The sequence below is a fragment of the Hemiscyllium ocellatum genome, chromosome 29 (assembly GCF_020745735.1).
Source record: "Hemiscyllium ocellatum isolate sHemOce1 chromosome 29, sHemOce1.pat.X.cur, whole genome shotgun sequence".
NCBI classification, from domain to species: Eukaryota; Metazoa; Chordata; class Chondrichthyes; order Orectolobiformes; family Hemiscylliidae; genus Hemiscyllium; species Hemiscyllium ocellatum.
The window spans coordinates 50,375,522-50,399,350 of NC_083429.1; the positions used below are offsets into that span (position 1 = coordinate 50,375,522).

The following is a 23,829-nucleotide window of genomic DNA, read 5'->3' on the forward strand; positions in this document are numbered from 1 at the left end:
CCGGGGAAAATATTTCTCACCCTGCTGATTGCGTAGGGTTTAAGATGCTTCTTGATTCTGCTGAATGGCCACCCACAATGTAACCGACTTGTTATTAGAATTTGCACTGATGTCACTAGATTGAGTGATACTGTGATGCCAGTTACCTCACTATACTTGTTAAAATGTAATGCATGTCAGATGTCAAATCACAATATGCTCAAGAAATTTGGGCATTATGAAAGAGACAGCAAGAGTTTATGCAATACCCACAGACCCTGTGACCAGTTATCTTCTGGAGGTTCCTTAACCCCAAGAGTGTCCTAGTACACCCCTGTAATGCACCAGTCACCTAAAGGTAATGGCTCACTGGAGACCCCAACTGCTCCAGTCAAGTCAACCTGAGGTGCCATGAAGGAGCTGGATTGTCCGCACCCACTGGTCCGGATTGCTAGCACATGGCAGGAGTGTTGCAGAACTTGTCCCACGCTAGACTGTAACTGACAGAATTCTTCAACTCTGGATTGCTTAGTTTCACAGTTCCAGAGGCCACTACAGAGTTACACATTGCAGGGGGAGCACAACAGAAGGTGATTTTAAAAAAACTAATGATTTTTGAAAGAAAACACCATTCTAAGTATTTGTAGACTTCCACCTATTAAATAGAGTAGGTGGAGAGTGGAATTATGATATTTAACTGGATTCTAGTCACTAAACATTGGAGACTTGTACAAAATGGAAGAGTGCTATTTACCGAATGCAGTGCATACCTTGACTTTGACTAGATTCCCTACAGGGTGGAAACAGGCCCTTTGGCCCAACCAGTCCACACCAACCCTCCAAAGAGTAACCCACTCAGACCCATTTCCCTCACGCTATGGGTAATTTAGCATGGCCAATTCACCTGACCTGCACACCTTTGGATTGTGGGAGGAATCTGGAGCACATCCACACAAACACAGGGAGAATGTGCAAACTCCACACAGACAGTTGCCTGAGGCTGGAATTTAACCTGGGACGCTGGCGCTGTGAGCCAGTAGTGCTAACCACTGAGCCACCATGCCATCCTTTGTGTTTTAAAGCTTCACCACCCCATTATTTAATGACCTTCCCACATAGAAAACACTTGGCTTTCCTTCAGTTGAGTTTTAGGAATGAGGGCCCATCCCCCTGACTCAAATCTTTTGGAACTGTCAATCAAGACATGACCTCCAATCAGAATGGACTACCACCCATACCTTGGATGGGCAAGTCAAAAGATAAAACGGTGACAAAGGATATACCTCACCATTTATCAAGGGGAGTTAATCATAATTTTACATTATTCGTGGCTTTCTTGAGGAAGAAAATTCAAAATAACATTAATCTTTAAAGACATTAAGTGAAGCTCAAAACAACAGAGGGTCACTATGCCTGAGTGGAAATGGCTGTCTTTACTGGTTGAAGAATGACCCAACTTGATCACACCATCACATGGGATGGTTGTGTTCCCTTCACTCTGGTGACTGTCAGACTGCAGGACACACACTTTGGACTAGAAGGTAACAGGGCAGAATCTGTGTCTCTCAAACTCTCTGATCATGAAATTTGCATTGCCTTTTTTTTTAATTTAGATGCCAAATATAAACTATGCATGGGTTGCCAATGTGTAAAGGATTGACATACTAGATTCTATTTAATTTTTGTATGCTGGTAATAGATTTATTTTATATGGAAAAGAAGATCCCTCACAAATCAAAATAAAAACATTTCAATCTAACCCTGTTGTATATGCCCCTGTCTCGTTCTTTTCTCACTGTTAGCGATGACCACAGGCTGCCCACATTTCTTCTTGTACCTTTATTAAAAGGATGGGGACACCAACTTATTATTGCTTTGATTTTGTTGAAGAAAATCCAAGCATTTCTACATTTCTGTGATTCAGCTAAGTGACTCATTGGGCCTTTTCAGAGGGGATCAACAACGTTGCTGTGAGCTCGGAGTCACATGTAATGTAGACCAAACATGGCAGACATCAGTGAGTCACCACACTTCCAAAACGAGTGGAACCCTTGCCTGCTGTGATGCAAAAACCAGTCAGAACACCACCATGTGATTAAACCTCTGGTCACTGTGGTGGAAGGGGAAGAACACCTCTTGTTGAAAGTAGAGCCATGAGATTGTTTTACATTCAATTGGGGCAGCATGGCAGCTCAGGTCATTAGCACTGCTGTGCCTCAGTGCCAGGGACCCAGGTTCGATTCCAGCCTCAGGTGACCAGCTGGGTGGAGTTTGCACATTCTCCCATGTCTGCGTAGGTTAGCTGCCATAATCTGACAACATACAGGTTTGGGGAAATGCAGGGTTATGGGGACAGAGTCTGGGTGGCTTGCTGTTTGGATGGGACATTGTGGACTTGATGGGCCGAATGGCCTGCTTCCGCACTGTAGGGATTCTATGAACCAGGAGGGACAAAGAAAGTCCTTGTCTAATGCTCTTCTTTGAGCAACCACACCTTTGACATCTTAAACCCACAATCTTCCTGAAGTGATGGTGGTGTATTGGTAATGTCGCCCACACTCTGCTAGTAATTCAGAGATTAATAGATTGGGCCCATAGGTTCGAGTTTCACTGCAGCACTAAGGCTCTGGTGACTGTGTGTTAGTGTGTCTACCTCTGAGCCGGATTGAAGTCCCACTGCTCCAGATGTGTGTCATAACATCTCTGAACAAGTTGTTTAGGAAAGTGTCTGATCTCAAGGAGGTGAGACTGTTACTGCGCAACGACTGATAGGCCTGAAACATTAACACTGTTGCTCTGTCCACAGATGTTGCCAGACCCACTGAGAGTTTCCCACACTTTGTTATTATTGGAACATTAACGTATTGCATTACAAAATTTCCAACACAGAACTGCAGTCGAAAGCAGCTCACTTTTTCCCTCCATGTGGAGCTGAAGGAAGGTGCTGACATTTTCCTTGCTAGGGGTAGGGGAAGGGGGATTGGTCTGACTGAACTATCTCTCGCCCCTTCTGTACACAGATGTGGGTTTACTGTGCAAGCTGAACATGTCCTTTTACACAGCTCAGACAAGTCACACATGTGGATATGAAAAAATGGTCAATTTTTATTTAAAAACAAATCTGAATATCCAGGTACAAAGATATCAAAAAAAACAAACAAAATAATTCACATGCAATTTGGCGCAAACATTCACGGTCAAAGCTTCAATCATCTGAGGGCAAATGTTGGACCGAGTGAGTGAGCAAAAGCAGCACATCATGACAGCATTCACCTTAGTGTTCGAAAGAGGTTAGCACCAGGATCAGTGCCATGGAGATGGACAAACGCAAATTACAGGTGGGAACTGATCGAGTTGCCTCCCAGATGGAAGACATCACCTCTGGTTAACAGATTGAATAAGCATGCTTGTTGTACACATTAAACATGGGAAATGGATCATAGCCCAGTCCTGGACTTACCAGAGGATGCATTCAAAAACAACACTCACTGGAAAGTGAGAGGTAGGGTTGCTAGATGATTTGTTATAGCCATTCACCACCAAATATAAACTCATTCCTTTTCACCAAGACTTGGCTATGCCTTTTGACTGTGTAGAATTGGTGGCCGGAATCTGGGACCTGCCTATTGAAGACTGGGTAAAACGTATCAGATCCGGTGGTACATTTCACACACTGAGCCATTAAAGTTTGGGGCGGGGGGGGGAGGGCCCTCATGTTCAACCGGTTTCACACCTCCTTAGGTCTGTTTGACAGAAAGTAAGATTTACTCTGAAGTCTCCAATCTCGGGCGGCTCTTATTTGATGCCAACAAGCCGGTTAGGTGCCATTTCTGAACACTAGCATGGTCTCCATCAATCACACAAAATAGTCCTTTTTATTCTCGTAATACATTTAAAAGTTAGGATCTGCTCTCAAATTCAAAGGGGTAGGGGTAACAATCTCCCAAAAAGCCCAGGCTCGGGTAGCAAGTAGCTTTCTCCACACCCCCACCAGACCCCTTACTGTCAATGTTTCTGAAGTTTTAAACAAGTATAAAAATGTGTGTTTCATAAACATTAAAAAAGTTACAATGCAAGATAACAAGGCTATATTAAAAACAAGGCACTGGCTTTCACCAAATACATTCTGCTCAAACATGCCTTTGCAGAATGTTGGTAGATCAACCTGGAATCTGCTGTGCAAACATCTGACTGCCTTACTGAATACTTCAAATTCAATTTGTGAATCAGAAAGAATTTGTAAAACGTCTAGTTACCCAGGTGATCATTTTCAATCAAAAGATTAAAAGGATTATTTTTTGGTGGTAAGGCATTCAGAAAAGTGGAGGTTTGACTCACCAGAGGTATTTAGAATAAGCAACGATGTGAATTGCTCCCTGGAAGATAACTTAATCCCTTCCACTGTATTTTTATACTTTTCAATATTGAGATGACAGAACAGTGCATTGTGGAATGGTTTACAAATAGACATGGTTCACATAATTAAAAACAATAAAAAGCTATTACAAATTTCTGTCATTTGCCTGAATCTAGTGTCTGAGTTCCCTTACAAAGGATCACTGAGGCAGTTGGTGTTTGAGAGTTTTGGCAGTCTTGCATTTTGGATTGAACAAGAAAGGCAAGACAGAGGAGTAATAAAAAGTCAAATCATTGCGTCCCTTAAAAATCTTCAATAAAGTGCATAGAGTAACAGTCTCCCACAAATCCAGGAAACCAGGGCTAGGTACAAGGTGGTCTTCTGTCCCCACACCTCTTGTCCTCATTCCTGCATCTATAAAACAAACATAAAAACAAAAATGCAATGTGTATAGACATGAATTTCCTTTGTTACTTTTAACACGATCATTTGAGATATTCAGACCAAACAGTGGGGTTCACTTCCATGGAAGCAACATTCAAAAACAGAAAAGTTCTGTTAAAACTTGTACAAAACCTTGGTTTCACTTTATGGAAGTCAGAGCTGTGCACATTGTAAAGACACACTGGTGAGGGTGTGTAAAAAAAAAAGAACTTACAAGGATAACGCCAGATCAAGTGAGGTCACAGCTATCAGGGATATTTGAACAGACTGGGTCCCTTAAAAAGAGAAGACCAAAAGGGACACACTAGAAGTCCTTTATATTTGCTTGTATTTACACATGAACAGGTATGCAAGTAGACCATTGCGTCCCTCTAGTTTACTTAGTCAATAAGGCCATGGTTGGTGTCTCGGATTTCAAATTTCACATTCCCATGTGCACCCAATAACCTTACACATCTATTTAACACCACCTTAAAAAAATATTAAAATTAGCCAACCATCTGAGACAAGAAGGTGCACCACCCTTCGAAGAAAGCTATCTCCCTATCCCTGTCATAAAAGAGAAGCGTCTAAATTTTAAAACATTGCCCCCTCATTCTCAGCTGGGCCACAACAGGAACGATCCTTTCGATGTCCACCTCAACAAGATCTTTCAGGATCTTATACACTTCAATCCAGGCACCCCCTCAGTCTTCTAAACTCCAGTGCAGACAAGTTCAGTCTGTCCAATCTTTCCTGCTTGGACAATTCCAAGTGTTGATCTAGTAAAGCCTTCAATGCATTTACCTCCTTTTCTAAATAAAGAGACAAAAATTGTACACAGCATTCGAGATGTGGCCTCTCCAGTGCCCTGTAATAACTGAAGTAGAATGTTTTTACTTTTATGTTCAATCCCTCACAAAGGACAGCCACCCATTAACCTACTTGATTACATGCCTGGTTGCAAACTAAATATTTTGGCACCTCAGAATTCCATTCTTCTCAATTTAAGTAATACTCAGTTTCTTCATTCATCCTGCTACAGCAAACAACTTCACAATTTCCAATGTTACACTCAGCCGGTCAGAGTTTCGCCCACTCAACAAACTATCCATATCTGCAAACTCCTCACGTCTTCTTCACAACATATTTTCCTACCCGTCTTGGTGTGGTCTCTGAATTTAGCTACCACGCCTTCACTCCCCACATCTAAGCCATTAACGTAAATTGTAAAATGTAGATGTCCCAGCACAATTCCCTACGCAACTCCATTTGTCATAGCTTGCCAAATCAGAAAGTGACCCATTACTGTTATTTTGCCAGCCAGAGAATCTTTTACCCAAATAAATCTACTACTCCATACCACGAGCTTTTATTTCCCCACAGTAAATGTTTCATGGGGCACTTTCACAAATGCTTTCTGAAAATCCAAAACAGTACAGGGCAGCCTGGTGGTTCAGTGGTTAGCACTGCCGCCTAACCCTGGTCCCTAGCAGTGTGAGAGTCCCTCCTCAGGCAATTCTATGTGTGGAATTTGCACATTGTCCCCAGGTCTGCGTGGGTTTCCTCCAGAAACTCTGGTTTTTTCTCAGTCCAAAGACATACAGGTCAGGTGGCTTGGGTATGCTAAGTTGCTGTAGCGTCCAGGAACGTGCAGGCTGGGTGGATTACCCATGAGAAATGCAGGATGATAGAGTGGGGAGGAGGAGGGGGGGGGGAACTAGGTGGTATGCTTTTCTGAGGGTTGGCATAGACTCAATGGGCTGAATGGCCTGCTTCCACACTTTAGGAATGCTATTCCACATCTACAGGCCCCCATCGTCCATTGCACATGCCACTCCTCCAAAAACATACCAATAAGATGGTTAAACAAAACAATGTTGAGTTTACAAAGCCTTGTTGACCCTTCCCAATTGCCTCAAGTCTTTCTAAAAAAGTGTGTAGTTATAACCTTAAGGGATACCACTTTCCAATTGTCAGATTAGCCGGGAGTTGCTGTTTTTTGCCTCCCTTACTCCTTGTATGAGAAAGTTATACTTGTCGCTTCTCATTCTGAAATGGAGGGAATGTTCAAAAATAATCACCAACACCAACCACTTCCTCATTACCAACCTCTTAAGACCCTAGGATCAAGTCTATCAGAATCCAAAGGTTTGTCAACTCACAACACCCCCAGTTTGTCTGGTGATATTACAGTCAGGATGGAGGCAGTACGGAGTTCTCCTATCCCTTCCACCTCCTGACTTACAGCTAATACTGAAACTTTTTTTTATATTCTTGATAGCGAAGACAGAAGCAAAATATTTGTCCAGTTCACCTGCTATTTTCTTATGAGCAGCAGCAGATTCAAGGAGGCACTTTCTGAAGGGCAACTGGAGATGGGCACCACATGCTGGCCCAGTTAGTGATGCCCAAGAACAAAATTAACTATAGCAAACATTTTCTTAACCAGCAACTATGGGAACAGGAGTGCGCCGATTGATTAATTATTTCAGATAATCAAGAGGTCCATAATCAATGCAAAAAGACTAAGTAATAAGAAACGTAATGCAGGAGATAAACACACCACTAATATACTTATTTTTTCCTCAAAGCATAAATCAATTAAGTAATAATGCAACTTCGCCTTAAATAAAACTTAACAAAAGAGAATCTACTCACTCGTACTCTCAACTGACTACTCGGACATTGTGGAGTTCGTGATAATAAAGTAAACTTCCAGTATTTCGGAAGTATAATTTTTGCCAGTCTATCAAGAGTGCTGGTTCATGACGTGCTGGTTAAATCAAAGTTTGCTGTACTAACTTTCCAAGCTCACTCTCTGGAGGACCAACACTCACTTTACTCGCTCTGTCACATCAATGGGTAAGCTGTGCACCCACCAACCCATACAGAGTTCAGTGTCCAAGGTGGCACAGGTATTAACCTGCAAAGAGCAGGACCATTCTTAACATGAAGTGCTGTGAGGATAGTTTATCAGGTGCAGCACCCAGTAACATTTCCAATCAACTCCATTCAAATCCTGGAAACATGATTCCCTGGTCACCCCGCTCGCCATCTTTCTGATTTTCCGGCTCCTACCCCCTTACTGCCCACCTGCCACTCACAATCCATTCCCTCACGTACAGGGAGTTGTGAACAGTCAGGGAGTGGGGCACAGAGAGGCAGACAGGCAGTGAGGGGGGCAGCAGGGAGATGGTCACGGAGCTAACAAATGGGACCACGAGTCAAGTACTGAGCAATTTTTATTTGCTCTAAGCAAATGTTGTTTGTTACTAGGACAGCAATTGTTGGACTTTTTGTGACTGGTCGATTGTTCAGCAATACACTGCTGCTCCAATCTTAACTTCTGTTTCTAAACACAAGGAGAGTCTTTAGTTTAAAGATCCCATATTATCATAAAGACTTTCAGACACTAGTCAGTCCTGCCTGTCTCTCCCCATATTACAGCAAGATTAATTTGCTAACTCGCTCTGAATTTTATTCGACTGATTTCAACTTCATATCTTCCTCTGAATTACTTGCACTTGTTCCATAATTAGTGTGGCCACTAGGTGGCAGGACAACACTGTGTAAGAGTGTCAGCCCAACGTAGATGCAGACACTGCAAAGGGGGTGGGAGCAGAGAGAGGGAACGATTAAAAAGGTGGGATGGAGAGAGGAGAGGATGAGGGGTGGGGGAAGACAGGGAAGGAAGAGGGCGGAGCGAAGAGCATGAGGGATGGGCAGAGAGGGAGGGAAGGGGCAAATAGACAGAGAAAGGGTCAGAGAGAGAGAGAGCGAAAGGGTCAGAGGAAGAAGAGGATAAGGGGTCGAGAAGAGGCAAAGAGGGGAACAGAAAGGGAGAATGAGCTGGGGCAGACAAAAGAGCAAGACTTGGGGATACAGAGGAGGTGGGGGACACACGATCGAACTGGGAAAAAATGGTGTGGTGAAAGTGGAGGGTTGGCTGCTAACAGGAGAGCAGGTAACGATCAGGAACAGGAACTGTAGTTGCTTCTCCTTAGCCTTGAGGTAATAAGGCCATTTCCATCACTAGGGTCCAACGACTCTCCAGCTGCCTCTCGAAATAACAAATGGATTGGACTTCTGTTTAGTTTTATATTGAACCATGATGTACAAAGAATGCAGAAGAGTGATTGTGATGGTGTGGACCAGGTGCATTCTGGGTCTGATGACAGGGAGTTGGGATCAATGCCCTCCTGCACTTACGTTTAGGACTTGGTAGATCCAATCCAGCATTGCGCCCACGTTGCTGTAAACTCCAGGACGGTTTGGGCGGGCACAGCCACTACCCCAGCTCACAATCCCAATTAGCCGCCAACTCTTCACATGCAGAACTAACGGACCCCCACTGTCCCCCTGGAAGGAAACCAGACGGTACATTCAACAGAATTCATCTGACGTCATAAATGAAGGGGTCAGCATCATCTACAGCTGTCCACAGGGAAGAACAGGAGAGACCAGTCAGAGGTCACCCTGACCCCCGAACCTGTCCCTGAATTGGCCACATCATTCATGAACACCCATGACTCCCCCAAATTCCACAATAATTCACTTAAAATTAATCAGCTACTGAACCCCGTTGTAACAGCGTTTAAAATTCATTCATTGGATGTGGGCATCACAGACTAGGCCAGTAATTATTGCCTCCATTCCTGATAGAGTAGGCTGCAGAGAGCGGTCTTCCTGAACCACGGCACATGACATAGATCCCCTCAGGGACGGAGGGAGTTTAACCCAGGAACAAATATATATATGCTGCTGTTATGATCAAGTATTGGCTGTGAAGGGAGTATTTGCTGAACCTGGGGGTTGGGGAACCAATCAAGTGGGCTGCTTTGTTCTGAATGGGGTCAAGTTTCTGGAGTATTGTTGGGGCTGCACCCATCCAGGCAAGTGGGGAGTATTCCATCACACTCCTGACTTGTGCCTGGTAGATTAGGAGTGGATGGGTTTAGGGAAGTCAGCAGGTGAGTTACTCGCTGCAGAATTCCTAGCCTCGGACTCGCTCTTGTAGCCACTGTGTTCACAAGGCAGCACTTTCATGTGGTGGGAATGGCAGCTGCTAATTACCAGCCCAAGCCCGGTATATTGTCTGAAATATTGTCTGGGATCTGCTGCATGTGAACACAGACTAACGCAGTATTTGTTTGTTCTGAATGATGGTCAACATTGTGGGATGTCCAATGCACCACAGACAAATTTCAGCAAAGTGAGGTGGTCCCTTTGGTAAGGGAAACAAAGAGACCGCTTACTCCCTGGACATTAAGAGCTGAGCAGTGACCTTAGATGGGATTTTAAGGCAATAGAAAAAGGGATTTAAATAAGATTCTGCTAATTACCAGAGAATTTGAAGGGATCCAAAAACAAAGAATAACTATTACATCTGAGAAACAAATCTGGTAGAAGTAAGATTAGATTAGATTACTTACGGTGTGGAAACAGGCCCTTCGGCCCAACAAGTCCACACCGACCCGCCAAAGCCACCCATACCCCTACATTTACTCCTTACCTAACACTACGGGCAATTTAGCATGGCCAATTCACCTGACCCGCACATCTTTGTGACGGTTGGAGGAAACCGGAGCACCCGGAGGAAACCCACGCAGACACGGGGAGAACGTGCAAACTCCACACAGTCAGTCGCCTGAGTCGGGAATTGAACCCGGGTCTCAGGCGCTGTGAGGCAGCAGTGCTAACCACTGTGCCACCGTGCCGCCCCAAAGCTGGAGCACAGGCTCGCAAAGACAGTCAGCTCAACCCAACAGCCTGCAAACTTTATAATGGACGCGAGGAATGTTGGATCAACCGTAATTCTATTGAATGGCGGAGCAGGCTCAAGGGACTGAGTGGCAATTCCTGCTCCTTATTCTTACACTGTGACCCCTCACTGTCACTCAGATTGCTCTGTAACCTGCTGCCTCTCTCAGGGATCTGCCATCACATTGGTCTTCATACCTGGCATGCATCCACTTTACCAGCCTGGTAGCCTGCACACAGCATTTGCTCAGTGATCTGCCCACTGTAATACTGCAAACTGTTACAAATCTCCCGTCCAATCACCGAGACATTCGCCTGTTGAAGCGCTGTTGACACTTGACCTATTCAATACAATAGAAAACAAAATTACATCAGAGCGATACCTGGGTGGAGAAGTTGGACGCAGTACAGAGAGAATTCTGCCTTATCAGATAAAAATGTTAACTGTTACTTGGTCTGCCTGCTCAGATCCAACAGCAAGTGTCTGCTCCAACTCCCCGTCACCATTTGTCCCAGTCAATATCCCTTTTGTAAAATGGCCTGGCCATCATCACACCCACATTTGTAGGGGCTAGTTGTTGAAGAGTTGTCAAAGTAACTCAAAAGCTCTGCATTTTTCCAATTCTGCCTCTTGCACATCCAAGATTACCTCATCCCACCGCTGACACTCATTCCCACAACTGTTGCAACCCAAGGGGCTGAACTGCTTCTGTAAACTCCTGCACCTCGCTCCCCACTCCGCCTTAAAACCCAAATCCTTGACCAACCTCCTTAATCTCTTGTGTGTTTCTGATAGCACTATTGTGGAACCTCTTGGGAGATGTGACAAGGTGAAAAAAGGTGCTAAACAAATGCAGATTGGCATTTCCCAGGTGGTCAGTCACAGATGCAGTGTGGTTGTTTGAGGGGGCAGGTGGATGGGAGAACTGGAGGTAAGTGATCACAGGATGAAGCCTCCCAGGACAGGCTCAAACACATCTGGCAATTGTGTGTGTGTGTGTGTGTGTGTGTGTGTGTGTGTGTGTGTGTGTGTGTGTGTTTAGAATACTGTTCTTCCTGACTTCCTCAGTGCCGGATAAATCTTAAATTGGAACCCCAAAATCTGTCAATGAGACCAACTGAGATCTCTAGGATGTAGCAGTAAAATTAAAGACTTTCCACAAAGACATGAAACCCTATGCCCCTGATGCAGTGCATGGGGAAACTCCCTTCTTTCCTACTATCTTCAAAACAATGATCTCATTTCATATCCATAGTGATAATTACCAAATTCTTTAGTGTAGCCCCAGCCAGTGACCCACGCCAAAATTTTCTTTGGAACTGGAGAAGCGTAGTTAGGTAAACAAACAGGCCGAATGTAATCTAGACAGAGAAGAGAAAGAGAGAGAGAAAAAATGATTCAATAGAAAGAAACAGCATTCCTAACATCAACAACGATTGGGCATCCTGGAATATTATGTCCTTTCCAAAGGGAGCAGCTTTTTACTGGGTTAGAGAAACCAGCTTTGTAAATTCAGTGTGAGAAAGGCAAGAGCCACTGACATATTCAACATTGGATATCCATCACGAACTGCCTCTGAACTGGTGGTGGGTAACCACACCCACCCCCTTCAATTGGCTTGTTCAGCCGTTTCAGAGGGAGGCTAGTGGAGAACATGGAGTCACACGCAGGCCAGACCAGGTAAAGGTGGCAGATTGCCCTCTCCCCAGGGCATTAGTGAACCAGATGGGCTTTTACTGAGACTAGCACCTTCTCTCCAGAGCACTGGTCCAGACTTCTGGGTTATCACTCAAACAGAATCGTTATCTAAGTGTTTCCCAGTCCGACATGACTAACATCTAAGCCAAGTGACAACAACATTACATTGGCAAGGATGGGTGGAGGGAGAGAGAGAGAGAGAGCGCGAGAGAGAGAGAGCGCGAGAGAGAGAGAAACAAGTGGGAGGGGGGGGAAAGAGAGCATGAGTGAGAGAATGGGAATATCCTGTTCCCATTTAGTTTTGGGATTTACTGACCGGGTCACTACAAACAGGTCAAGGATCCTTATGGTAGCCTTGGTTGATCTCAGCCAGTTGGTCATCCTACAACTGGATCCACCCCTCAGTGATCACTGCCACAGCCACAAGTGTGCACAGGAAGCGATTACCTGGAAACCCTGCTCATGCCCACAGACTGAAACCAGGATTCAGCTGGACTGTGATGTTCCCACAGTTGAATATCTTTCCAATAGAGCCTGAAATAACCAAAGTGCCACTGCCGTGTAACTGTGCTCCAGTGAGGGGCAAGTGTTACAGTGGTGAGGGTTAGTGCCAGTCTCTCAGGAAAAATGCACCACCAGGTCAGTAAGAAGCAAGCTGCCCTAACAAAGCTGTTTGACGGTCTCACCTGAGAAAGGGACAGAGTGGTGTTAGATCTTTAACAATCTGATAACACAGCCATGCGCTCGGTTTTATACTCAGCTTGAGCCTCACCTGTGAATGGTAGCGGTGACCTAACTTTAATGAGGGCTATATCGTAGTTGCTGGTCACTGAATTGTACTTGGCGTTGATGACAACTTTCATAATGGAGAAGGTGCTTCCCCCAGAGTAGAGAACATCACTGCCAGCAAACACTCTCCAGTTTGCAATCTGGTTATACTCCCTGAAATAAACACCACCATTCAGAAAATCATTCCATAAAGAAAAGCAGTGCAGTGAGACTTTTACTCAATGTCTAATCCAGCGCTGTCTGTGTCCTGGGAGCTTTCAATGTGGATGATGTGGAGGAGCCTTACTTTCTGTTTAGAAAAGGTGTAGGAGAAGCTTTGCTTGCAGTTTGGGGGAAAAAAAAACAGTATGAGAGCTTTAGATTAGATTACCTACAGTGTGGAAACAGGCCCTTTGGCCCGACAAGTCCACACCGACCCGCCGAAGCGCAACCCACCCATACCCCTACATATACCCCTTACCTAACACTATGGGCAATTTAGCATGGCCAATTCACCTGACCCGCACATCTTTGTGACTGTGGGAGGAAACCGGAGCACCCGGAGGAAACCCACGCAGACACGGGGAGAACGTGCAAACTCCACACAGTCAGTCGCCTGAGGCGGGAATTGAACCCAGGTCCCTGGCGCTGTGAGGCAGCAGTGCTAACCACTGTGCCACCGTGCCGCCCTGCATCCAACCCCACCCTGTCCCTGACCTGGGAGTGTATGATGGGAGAGAGTGTAGAGGGAGCTTTACTCTGTATCTAATCCCACACGGTCCCTGTCCTGGGAGTGTATGATGGGAGAGAGTGTAGAGGGAGCTTTACTCTGCATCCAATCCCACACTGTCCTGGGAGTGTATGATGGGAGAGAGTGTAGAGGCAGCTTTACTCTGTATCTAATCCCATGCTGTCCCTGTCATGGGAGTGTATGATGGGGAACACTGGAGAAGGAGCTTTACTCTGTATCTAACCCCGTGCTGTCCTGTCCTGGGAGTGTTTGATGAGGGATGGTGTAGAAAGATCAATTGGCGGGTGATGGAGTGTTCGGTGATATTTGTGGGGAGCGGGTGGTGTTGCGGCGTGATAGTTACTTACTCTGGGAAACAGTGAGCAGCAGTCAGGATCCACCGGTGGTTTATGATACTCCCACCACACAGATGCTGTTTCTTGTACTGAAGGCTGACCTGCCAGGGCCATTCATCAATACTAGCATCCGTACCCCCAACTATCCGGTCAGTGGCACTCCGCTCACATCCTGAAATAATGCAGCACAAAAAAACAAACCCAGTAGGTATTCAAACAGAAAACACAGTCTCAGGAAAATCCAAATACAAAATACTCCTTGGAACACCATACAACATAGAACATAGAACATAGAAGGATACAGCGCAGTACAGGCCCTTCGGCCCTCGATGTTGCGCCGACCGAATCCTACCTAACCTATACTAGCCCAATAACTTCCAAATGCCTATCCAATGCCCGCTTAAATGACCATAAAGAAGGAGAGTTCACCACTGATACGGGCAGGGCATTCCATGAACTCACAACCCACTGTGTGAAGAATCTACCCCTAACATCTGTCCTATACCTACCACCCCTTAATTTAAAGCTATGTCCCCTAGTAACACCTGACTCCATTAGCGGTAAAAGGTTCTTAGTATCTAAACCCCTAATCATCTTATACACTTCTATCAGATCTCCCCTAAACCTTCTCTTCTCCAATGAGAACAGCCCCAAGTGCCTCAGCCTTTCCTCATAAGATTTTCCTACCATTCCAGGCAACATCCTGGTAAACCTCCTCTGCACTCGTTCTAAAGCTTCCACATCCTTCCTATAGTATGGCGACCAAAACTGCACACAATACTCCAGATGAGAAGTTGTAGTAGCAGGAAAACCCCCTTTGATCCAGATGTCCTTTTTTGCAATCTGAATATACTCCTTAAAATAAACAACTCCATTCATAAAGTCATTTCAAAAAAGGAATCATTGATTAACAATAAACAGAGAAAACAGGAATACATCTAATTGACTTAAGTTAGTTGGTTTATTTTATGTAAGTGGATTGTACATTGTGACTTATCTAGATTTGAACAGCCACCATTCCCCTACTTGGAACAGCCAGCAGAGCAGGTCAGAGGCTGGGAGTTCTGCATGAACTCATCTCCTGACCCCCCAAAGTCTGCCCATCATTGATAAGGCACAAGTCAGGAGTGTGAGGGAATATCCCACACTTGCCTGGAAGGGGGCAACTAACACTGTGGATGAACAACACCATCCAGAACAAAGTAGCTCCACTTGAATGGCCCCACTGGCTTCAACATGTCCTCCCTGCATCACAGGAGTGTGTACCATCTGCATGAATGCACTACAGCAGAGTACTGTGCCTCTTTACGCCACCATCCAGGCCTGTAATTTCTACCCCTTGAAGGACAAGTCACAGGGCAAAACCACCACCAGCTCCAGGTTCAGCCAGTGCACACACTACCTTCACACTTGGAAAGGCTCTGCTGTCCCTTAATCAGAACTGGGTCAAAACATGTGTGCTCTCTTCCTAACTACATTGCTGGAGGTAGCATTAATGACACAGGCTGCAGCAGTTCACCACAGCCTTAGAGAGTCATATAACATGGAAGGAGACCCTTCGGTTCAATGCATCCCTGCCAACGAGGTTTCCCAAGCTAAACTAGTCCCATTTGCTTTCATTTGGCCCATATCCCTCTAAATCATTCCTATTCATGTACTTGTAGAGTCATAGAGCAGAACGGAAACAGACCCTTTGGTCCAACCCGTCCACGCCGACCAGATATCCCAACCCAATCTAGTCCCACCTGCCAGCACGCAGCCCATATTCCTCCAAACCCTTCCTATTCATATACCCATCCAAATGTCTTTTAAATGTTATGACTGTACCAACCACCACCTCTGGCCGCTCATTCCACAGATGTACCACCCTCTGTGTGAAAAAGTTGCCCCTTAGGTCTCTTTATATCTTTCCCCTCTCACCCTAAACCTATGCCCTCTAGTTCTGGACTTCCCAACCCCAGGGAAAAGACTTTGTCTATTTACCCTATCCAGCCCCTTCATGAGTTTTTAAACCTCCATAAAGGTCACCCCTCAGCCTCCGACACTCCAGGGAAAACAGCCCCAGCTTATTCAACCTCTCCCTATAGCTCAAATCTTCCAACCCTGACAACATCCTTGTAAATCTTTTCTGAACCCTTTCAAGTTTCACGATATCGTTTCGATAGGAAGGAGACCAGAATTGCATGCAGTATTCCAACAGTGGCCTAACAAATGTCCTGTACAGCCACAACATGACATCCCAACTGCTGTACTCAATATCCTGACCAATAAAGAAAAGTATACCAAACGCCTTCTTCACTATCCTATCTACCTGCGACTCACTTTCAAGGAGCTATGAGCCTGCACTCCAAGGTCTCTTTCTTCAGCAACACTCCCTCGGACCTTACCATTAAGTGTATAACTCCTGCTAAGATTTGCTTTCCCAATTGTTACTGTACCTGCATTTACCATTTCCTCTAGCAGTTCATTCCACACTCAAACCCACAGCTGTGTAAAAAAAACGTTGCCCATCAGCTCTCTTTTATCTCTTTCTCCACTCACCTTAAAATTATGGCCTTGAACACCCCTACCCTAGGGAAAAACTTTGGCTATTCACTTAATCTATGCTGCTCATGATTTTATAGACAACAGAGACTGGCCCAGTCAGTGATGCCAGTATCTCATGACTGAATTGACAAAAATGACACAGGAAAGAAATGAAGACAGGTGCACAGAGACTCTTCCTCCAGCTTGAAGAGGACACAAAGAACTTTATAAACAAACATCTCTGAAAATCGATGGGAGGCAAGACAAGATGGATGCTACTGAAACCAGACAAAGCAAAATGACCAAATGTTTGCCCAATAGAAGCGCAGGAACCAAACAGTTATATACACAGAGAAATCAGAGTTAGCGTTTCGGATTGAGTGACCCTTCCTCAGGACTAATTCTGAGGAGGGTTCACTGGTCCTGACACGTTAACTCTGGTTTCTCTCCACAGATGCTGCCAGATCTTTTCCAGCAATTTCTGTTGTTGGTTACAGTAACTGCAATTCTTTCAGTTTTTATAAAAACCGAGATGTCAGCCCCTGCCTGGGTCCGGCACAGACACATTGATAAGAAGTTAATCACTGTGTCCCAACAACTCCCAGTATCATTGCACCATGCAACTACAAGATGGTAGATGGGTTTTTAAGAGGAGGAGGAAAGGGGGGAGGGGTTGCTTATTCTTCCTTCAGCTAAGAATTCCCATCTCCCTACACAACTTCCCAGCAACAAACCTGTCTTTGACTTCACTGAAAACACAATGTGAAGAATTCAATTTGAAAGATTTTGCTAACAGTTTGACAAACAAACAAAAACTCTTTAAAAAGGAATCCATGAACTTACGTGCACAGACCAAAGACACGATGTTCCCAGAAGAACAAGATCTGTACAGAAAGCAAAAAAAAACAATGATGAAAATTGTTGGAATACTTCTCAGTTAAGCTTTAAATTTTAGATTTGATTTTACTTCTGTCCCCTAGTGACAAGATGTTGTCTGGCTACCAGGGAGATATAGTTAAATGCAATAATTATAATGAGGGTTCATCAGGAAAGCTCCGAGCTTCATTCCTGATTTTAGATTATAAGGTATTTGATATCTGGACCATTCCTTGGACATGTGATTTCCTGATTTTAAAGTTTTGATGTGAAATTTTCTACCTCTCTCAACATTTCTCACAAATTAATCTGGCATCATTCTAAACTTCACATGGGTTGTTCCTCCATGATCCAACATTACAACGTATTCAAAAGCAACTCAACGACCACATTCAGATGAAGCAAGTCACAGGACACCAGGGGAGAGAGCGATCGCACTACTGTAGTGCTACAGGGACCAGGGAACAAGCTGGGAGTTCCAATCAGCGTCAAAAGTGTAGCGTTGGAAAAGCTTCTCCTGCTCCTCGGATGCTGCCTGACCTGCTGTGCTTTTCCAGCACCACTCTCGACTCTGATCTCCAGCACCTTCCTGATGAAGGGCTTATGCCCGAAACGTCGAATTTCCTGCTCCTTGGATGCTGCCTGACCTGTGCGCTTTTCCAGCAACACATTTTCAGCATGTGATTTCACCCCCGTAACGACACAATCCCTGGCTTTCTGTTTGATATTAGCCCTGACTGAAATTTAAAATCACGAAGGGCTTTGATCAAGTAAGAAAAGCTGTTTCTACCACCTGAAACTCAATCACCAGTGGGCAGAAACTTAAAGTTATTTACACAGAACCAGAGGCAATGAGGGAAGAAAAAACTTTGTAATCCAATACAGCCAGGTTTGACAGAGTCATACAGCATGGGAGCACACTCCTTGGTCCAATGCATCCCAGGCAACCAGGTATTCAAAACTGATCTAGCCCTACGTGCCAGCATTTGGCCCATACCCCTCGATAAAAACATAGGAACATAAAACAGGAGGAGTAGGTCATCCAGCCCATCCAGCCTTCTCCACCATTCAATAAAATCATGGCTGATGTTTTCATGGACTCAGCTCAACTTACCCACCCATTCACCATAATCCTTAATTCCTTCATTGTTGAATGTTTTTAAGACAAATGTTGAACAAAGATAGCCTCAATTTTTTCATTGGGCAGGGAATTCCCCAGATTCACAACCCTCCGGTGAAGAGGTTCCTCCTCAACTCAGTCCTAAATCTGCTCCCCCTTATTTTTTCTTGAAACCAATCAACCCACCACTCTCCCATTTTGGATGCTTGAACCAGATTTGAACCTGAGTCCTCAGAACATTACCAGAGTAATTGGATTAAAAGGCCAGTGACAATACTACTAGGCAATCAGCCCCAACTTGATGGGTCAGTGGTTAGCACTGCTGCCTCACAGCACGAGGGACCTAGTCGATTCCTGCCTCAGGTAAGTGTCTGTGTGGAGTTTGCACATTCTCCCAGTGTCTGCTGGGTTTCCTCCGGGTGCTCCGGTTTCCTCCCACTATCCAAAGACGTGCAGGTTAAGTGAATTGGTCACACTAAATTGCCCATAGTCAGGGGTGAAGAAGGGGAATGGGTCTGGGTGGGTTACTCTTCAGCGGGTTGATATGGACTTGTTGGGCCGAAGTGCCTGTTTTCATACTGTAGGGAATCAAATCTATTTTGAGTCTTTGCCCCCTAGTTTGAGTTTCACTCACCAGTGAAAACAACCTCCCCTCTAAACCCTTCCTATTCATATACCTATCCTGACGTCTTTTAAAATGTTGCAATTGTACCAGCCTCCACCATTTCCTCTGACAGCGCATTCCAAACACCAATGACCCTCTGCACAAAAAAATTGCCCCTCCAGTCCCTTTCAAATCTTTTCCCCTCTCACCTTAAACCTATGTCCTCTAGTTTTGAGCTCCCCTACCCTGGGAAACAGATCTTGGTTACTCAACAATGAATCATGCCCCTCATGATTTTATAAACCTCTATCAGGTCACCCCTCAGCCTCCAACACTCCAGAGAAAACAGCCCCAAGCCTGTTCAGCCTCTCCCTATAGCTCAAACCTTCCAACCCTGGCACACCCTTGTAAATCTTTTCTGAACCGTTCCAAGTTTAACAACATCTTTCTTATAAGCACAAGGCAGGGGGAGCTGTTTCTATAAGAACTTGCCAAGAGGGAATTGGACAGATACTTGAAGACTAGAAACTGATAGAAGAAGGCGAAGATTCAAAACAGCTGCTCAAGGATTGATGAGCTGAATGCTCTCAGTCTTTACTGTGCTATTTTAAAGTTTTGATGTGAAATTTTCTACCTCTCTCAACATTTCTCACAAATTAATCTAGCATCATTCTAAACTTCACATGGGTTGTTCCTCCATGATCCAACATTACAACGTATTCAAAAGCAACTCAACGACCACATTCAGATGAAGCAAGTCACAGGACACCAGGGGAGAGAGCGATCGCACTACTGTAGTGCTTCAGGGACCAGGGAACAAGCTGGGATTTCCAATCAGCGTCAAAAGTGTAGCGTTGGAAAAGCTTCTCCTGCTCCTCGGATGCAGCCTGACCTGCTGTGCTTTTCCAGCACCACTCTCGACTCTGATCTCCAGCATCTGCAGTCCTCACTTTCCCCTGGGATTTCCAATCAACTGGGGCTGCCCAAGGAACACTAATGAGACTTCTGAACACTGCTAGAAGCAAATTCAGCAAAGTCAACAGGATATTTAAAGACATTGGGACTGCCTCACAGTGCAAGGGACCCGGGTTCGATTCCACCCTTGGGCGACTGTGCAAATTCCACATGTTTTCCCCGTGTCTGGATGGGTTTCTTCCAGGTACCTCCCCATATCTGCACCCAGATGTGCAGGTTAGGTGGATTGGCCATGCTAAATTGCCCCATAATGTCCAGAGCTGTGGGTGAGCCACAGTTAAAAACCCCATTTGGGGTTACGGGGTTTGGTGTGGGATGCTCTGAGGGAGAGTACAGACTTGATGGGCCAAATGGCTTCTTTCTGCATTGTAGGTACCCTATGATTCTATGAAATATTTTTTTTTAATTATAAAGATATCGGATAAAAGATCAGTTGGGCTAACAGTCAAGTGTTGCCCTGGCAGAAGACTGATGAAGAATATTCTAGTTAGTATAGGAATACATTGCACTGACAACACACATACATGGGGTAACTGATGGCAGAAGTGTGATGCCAAGATAATTGAAAATAAAGTAATACATACGATGGGGAAACCTGTAGGAATATGTTCAACCAGAGCTTTGGCAACATGAGACTGGACATTCTGGTTGGACAATGTAGATGCAGCTTTTGCCATAGTGGAGTGTGCATTAATTTATCTGGGAGTGTCTCACTCCAAGACTGGGGATCTGACTATTTTGCCATTTCATTCTCAATGTCAACCATGGGCGAGTGAACATTTTTACCCTCTCTCAGGTGATTGTCAGGTGATGAAGGCGCGTCGCTCCAAAAGCTAGTGTGCTTCCAATTAAACCTGTTGGACTATAACCTGGTGTTGTGTGATTTTTAACTTTGTACACCCCAGTCCAACACCGGCATCTCCAAATCATTCCCTTGTTACAAACAGTGATCAATTTCTCTCCACTTCTAAAGGAATGAGAACCAGATGGGTTCTACACAGGGAAACCAATCCCCCTCGGGTCAAGGGGAAAACTAGCACCATGCTCTTTACACAGTTCTACAAGTTCCTTCATAGTCCCATCAGAATATGCCTGCAAGATCCATGTCAGATCGAAATGATAATGATTTGCTTCCAGAGTTAATAACAATAGCACTAGTAACAATCATGTCTCCACCACTTACATTCCCTAATCTGGATTTAATCCCTGAAATATGTCAAGGCAAATTCCATTTGTAAATCAGAAGCTAACACTGGAGAATCTAATGCACCTCAACAAAAAAAAATCACCCACACGCTTAAATGCCAAACCTAGCCCTGCTATAAACCACAGAGATTATAATCCCAGAGGAGTGCTAAACTCATCATTTCCTCTTCAACTATGCATCAGTTCATTGAGGATTGTACTCACCCTTCTATTAACACACTTTGAATGGAGACAGGGTTGGTGACTTTGCTGAAGTCGACTATCTTGTATGAGGGCCACAGTCCCTTGTCCACAGGACTACCCATAGGGCTACTGCAGAGTAATAATATTCTTTCATTAAAACCTTCCAACATGGTCCATACATCACTGCTGTTAGAAACGACTTGCTGCATTTGCTTAACTCAGGATCCAGTTTGTTGCGATCTGACAATGTGACTGACCTCAGAATTCTTAAAAATAAAAACTCAGTAACAGACTGCTTGGTGTTGCAGATCTTTGTTTTTTGAAAGTTCACTCACAGGACATAGGCGTCACTGACTTGGCCAGTATTTATTGCCCATCTCTACTCCAGAGGGTTCAGGTGACTGAACTGCTGCCCAGTTTCTGTAGCCTTTCCTCCTAACTCAGTTTGCCCACACCAGCTCGCAGCATGCAGTCACCTTCCCCAAGGTGTGGGGGTCTGTGGTGCCTATTATTGTAGGCTGTACCTGAAGGGAAGCCAGAGCAGCATTCCGTGCAACCTCCATTGACCTACTTCATTTCTGATTGCACCCTCTACCCTTAAAGTTCAAGATTCTAGTGTCCCCTTTATTACTGTTGCACAAAAGAAGGTGGGCTTACACACCATGACCTCCATCATTGGGAAGGTAAGGATGCAGGTTCCCAATCCACTCCAGCTAGAACAGGGCTCAAACCCAGTTAGCTCTAACCTGATCACCCAACTGCACTATGAGAGTGATCAGGAATCTCTCCTGCCATGGTCATGTATTGGAAGGATTTACATGTTGATGCTCAACCTGTTTGGCCACATCAGGAGCTCTGCTTTGGTGGTTGTCAACGCCTGGAGTAGGACTTGGACCCAGAGCTTCTTGCTCAGAGGCAGGGACACTACCCACTGCACAAGACCTCCTACTGTTACCATACATTGATGAATCAATCACTGATGTCTTTTGGCACAACGTCTTCAAATCTCTCGTGTCATGTCCTGTAAATCAATAAGTTACTCCATGACCTAACTACGAATGTACGTTAAACATCAGTCGCTCATCATCAACTCTGTTCTACCCTGATCTTTGTTCAGCTGGATCCTAGTATGAGGGTCTCCCAGAGAGGGATCATTTGTTAAAAAAAATGCAATAAGGTAACTTTTAAACCTTTCAGCTCAGACAGCCTTACTGCTCAAGTGGATGTTAACAATCCCATGGTATTTTGAAAAATACCTTCCATTCTCCTTTAGTGCCATTGGAGACTGTTAACTGCACACCCATCCCCTTAATGATATGAGATCATGCTGAGCAAAACCTGCCCCATGTCTAACATTACTGATCTTCAAAGCAACTCATTCTTTGAGGTGTTTCCAGATGTTAAGGCAAAGAAACATTCGCTAGATTCTGTTCTCAATCAAGATCTGGACTCTAGGTTCTGAAAATGTCCTAGCAAATTGGAAAACCACTAATGCAACACCATTATTCAAGAAAGGAAAGAAACGCATAGGAAAGTTAACCTGACCTATCTCAATGTTAGGAGCTACTATAAAATACAGAGTAGCAGGACATTTTGAACACCATAATACAGTAATACTGAATCAATTTTAAAAAAGGTAACAGAAGTTGTTGGAAAAAAGCTCATCAGGACTGGCAGCATCTATAGAGAGAAAGCAGAGTCAACATTTCTCATCCCACCAGTTCTGAAGAAGGGTCACTGGACTAATTTGGATTTCTCTCTGCAAATACTGCCAGACCTGCTGTATTTTTCCAACAATTTCTGCTTTCGTTTCTTATTTCCAATATCTGCAATTCTTTCAGATTTTTGTCTGTGAAAAGGAACTTACTTTTGACAAATTTATTTGACAATGTAACAAGAAGGGTGGTTAAAACAGGAACCAGTGCGAGACATAAATGTGGATTTCCAAAAGGCATGTGATAAGGTGCCACATCAAAAATGCCATGAGATGAGGAAGCAGTCACATTACTGAACGCCAGGCTAATACACTGGGGACATGGGTTTAAATGCCATTTGGCAGATAGTGAAATCTGAATTCAATAAAAATATATGGAATAAGAAGCTAGTCTAACAGCTACCATGAAACTTGTCATTAAAAATTCATCTGGTTTACTGGCATCCTTGAGGGAAAGAAATCTGTTATCTCCACCTGGTCTGGTCTATATGTGACTTGAGACAGACAGCAATGTGATAGATTCTTAACTGCCCTCTGAAATGGCCCCTGC

The 23,829-nt window shown here is 44.5% G+C and overlaps 1 protein-coding gene across 3 annotated transcripts in view; it reads right to left on the reverse strand.

Annotated features, from left to right (window-relative positions):
- Positions 1 to 3,062: 3,062 nt before the first annotated feature.
- tmprss4a (transmembrane serine protease 4a) overlaps positions 3,063 to 23,829 on the reverse strand; it is a 59,080-nt gene continuing 38,313 nt past the window's right edge. For all 3 annotated transcript variants that reach the window (XM_060846749.1, XM_060846747.1, XM_060846748.1), the window contains 8 exons: positions 21,587 to 21,694; positions 17,445 to 17,485; positions 14,088 to 14,247; positions 12,994 to 13,163; positions 11,789 to 11,884; positions 10,721 to 10,863; positions 8,972 to 9,121; positions 3,063 to 4,750 (listed from right to left, as the gene is read on the reverse strand). In XM_060846749.1, coding sequence (XP_060702732.1) covers positions 4,739 to 4,750; positions 8,972 to 9,121; positions 10,721 to 10,863; positions 11,789 to 11,884; positions 12,994 to 13,163; positions 14,088 to 14,247; positions 17,445 to 17,485; positions 21,587 to 21,694 — 880 coding nt within the window. In that variant the 3' untranslated portion in view covers positions 3,063 to 4,738. The remainder of the gene's footprint in view (positions 4,751 to 8,971; positions 9,122 to 10,720; positions 10,864 to 11,788; positions 11,885 to 12,993; positions 13,164 to 14,087; positions 14,248 to 17,444; positions 17,486 to 21,586; positions 21,695 to 23,829) is intronic.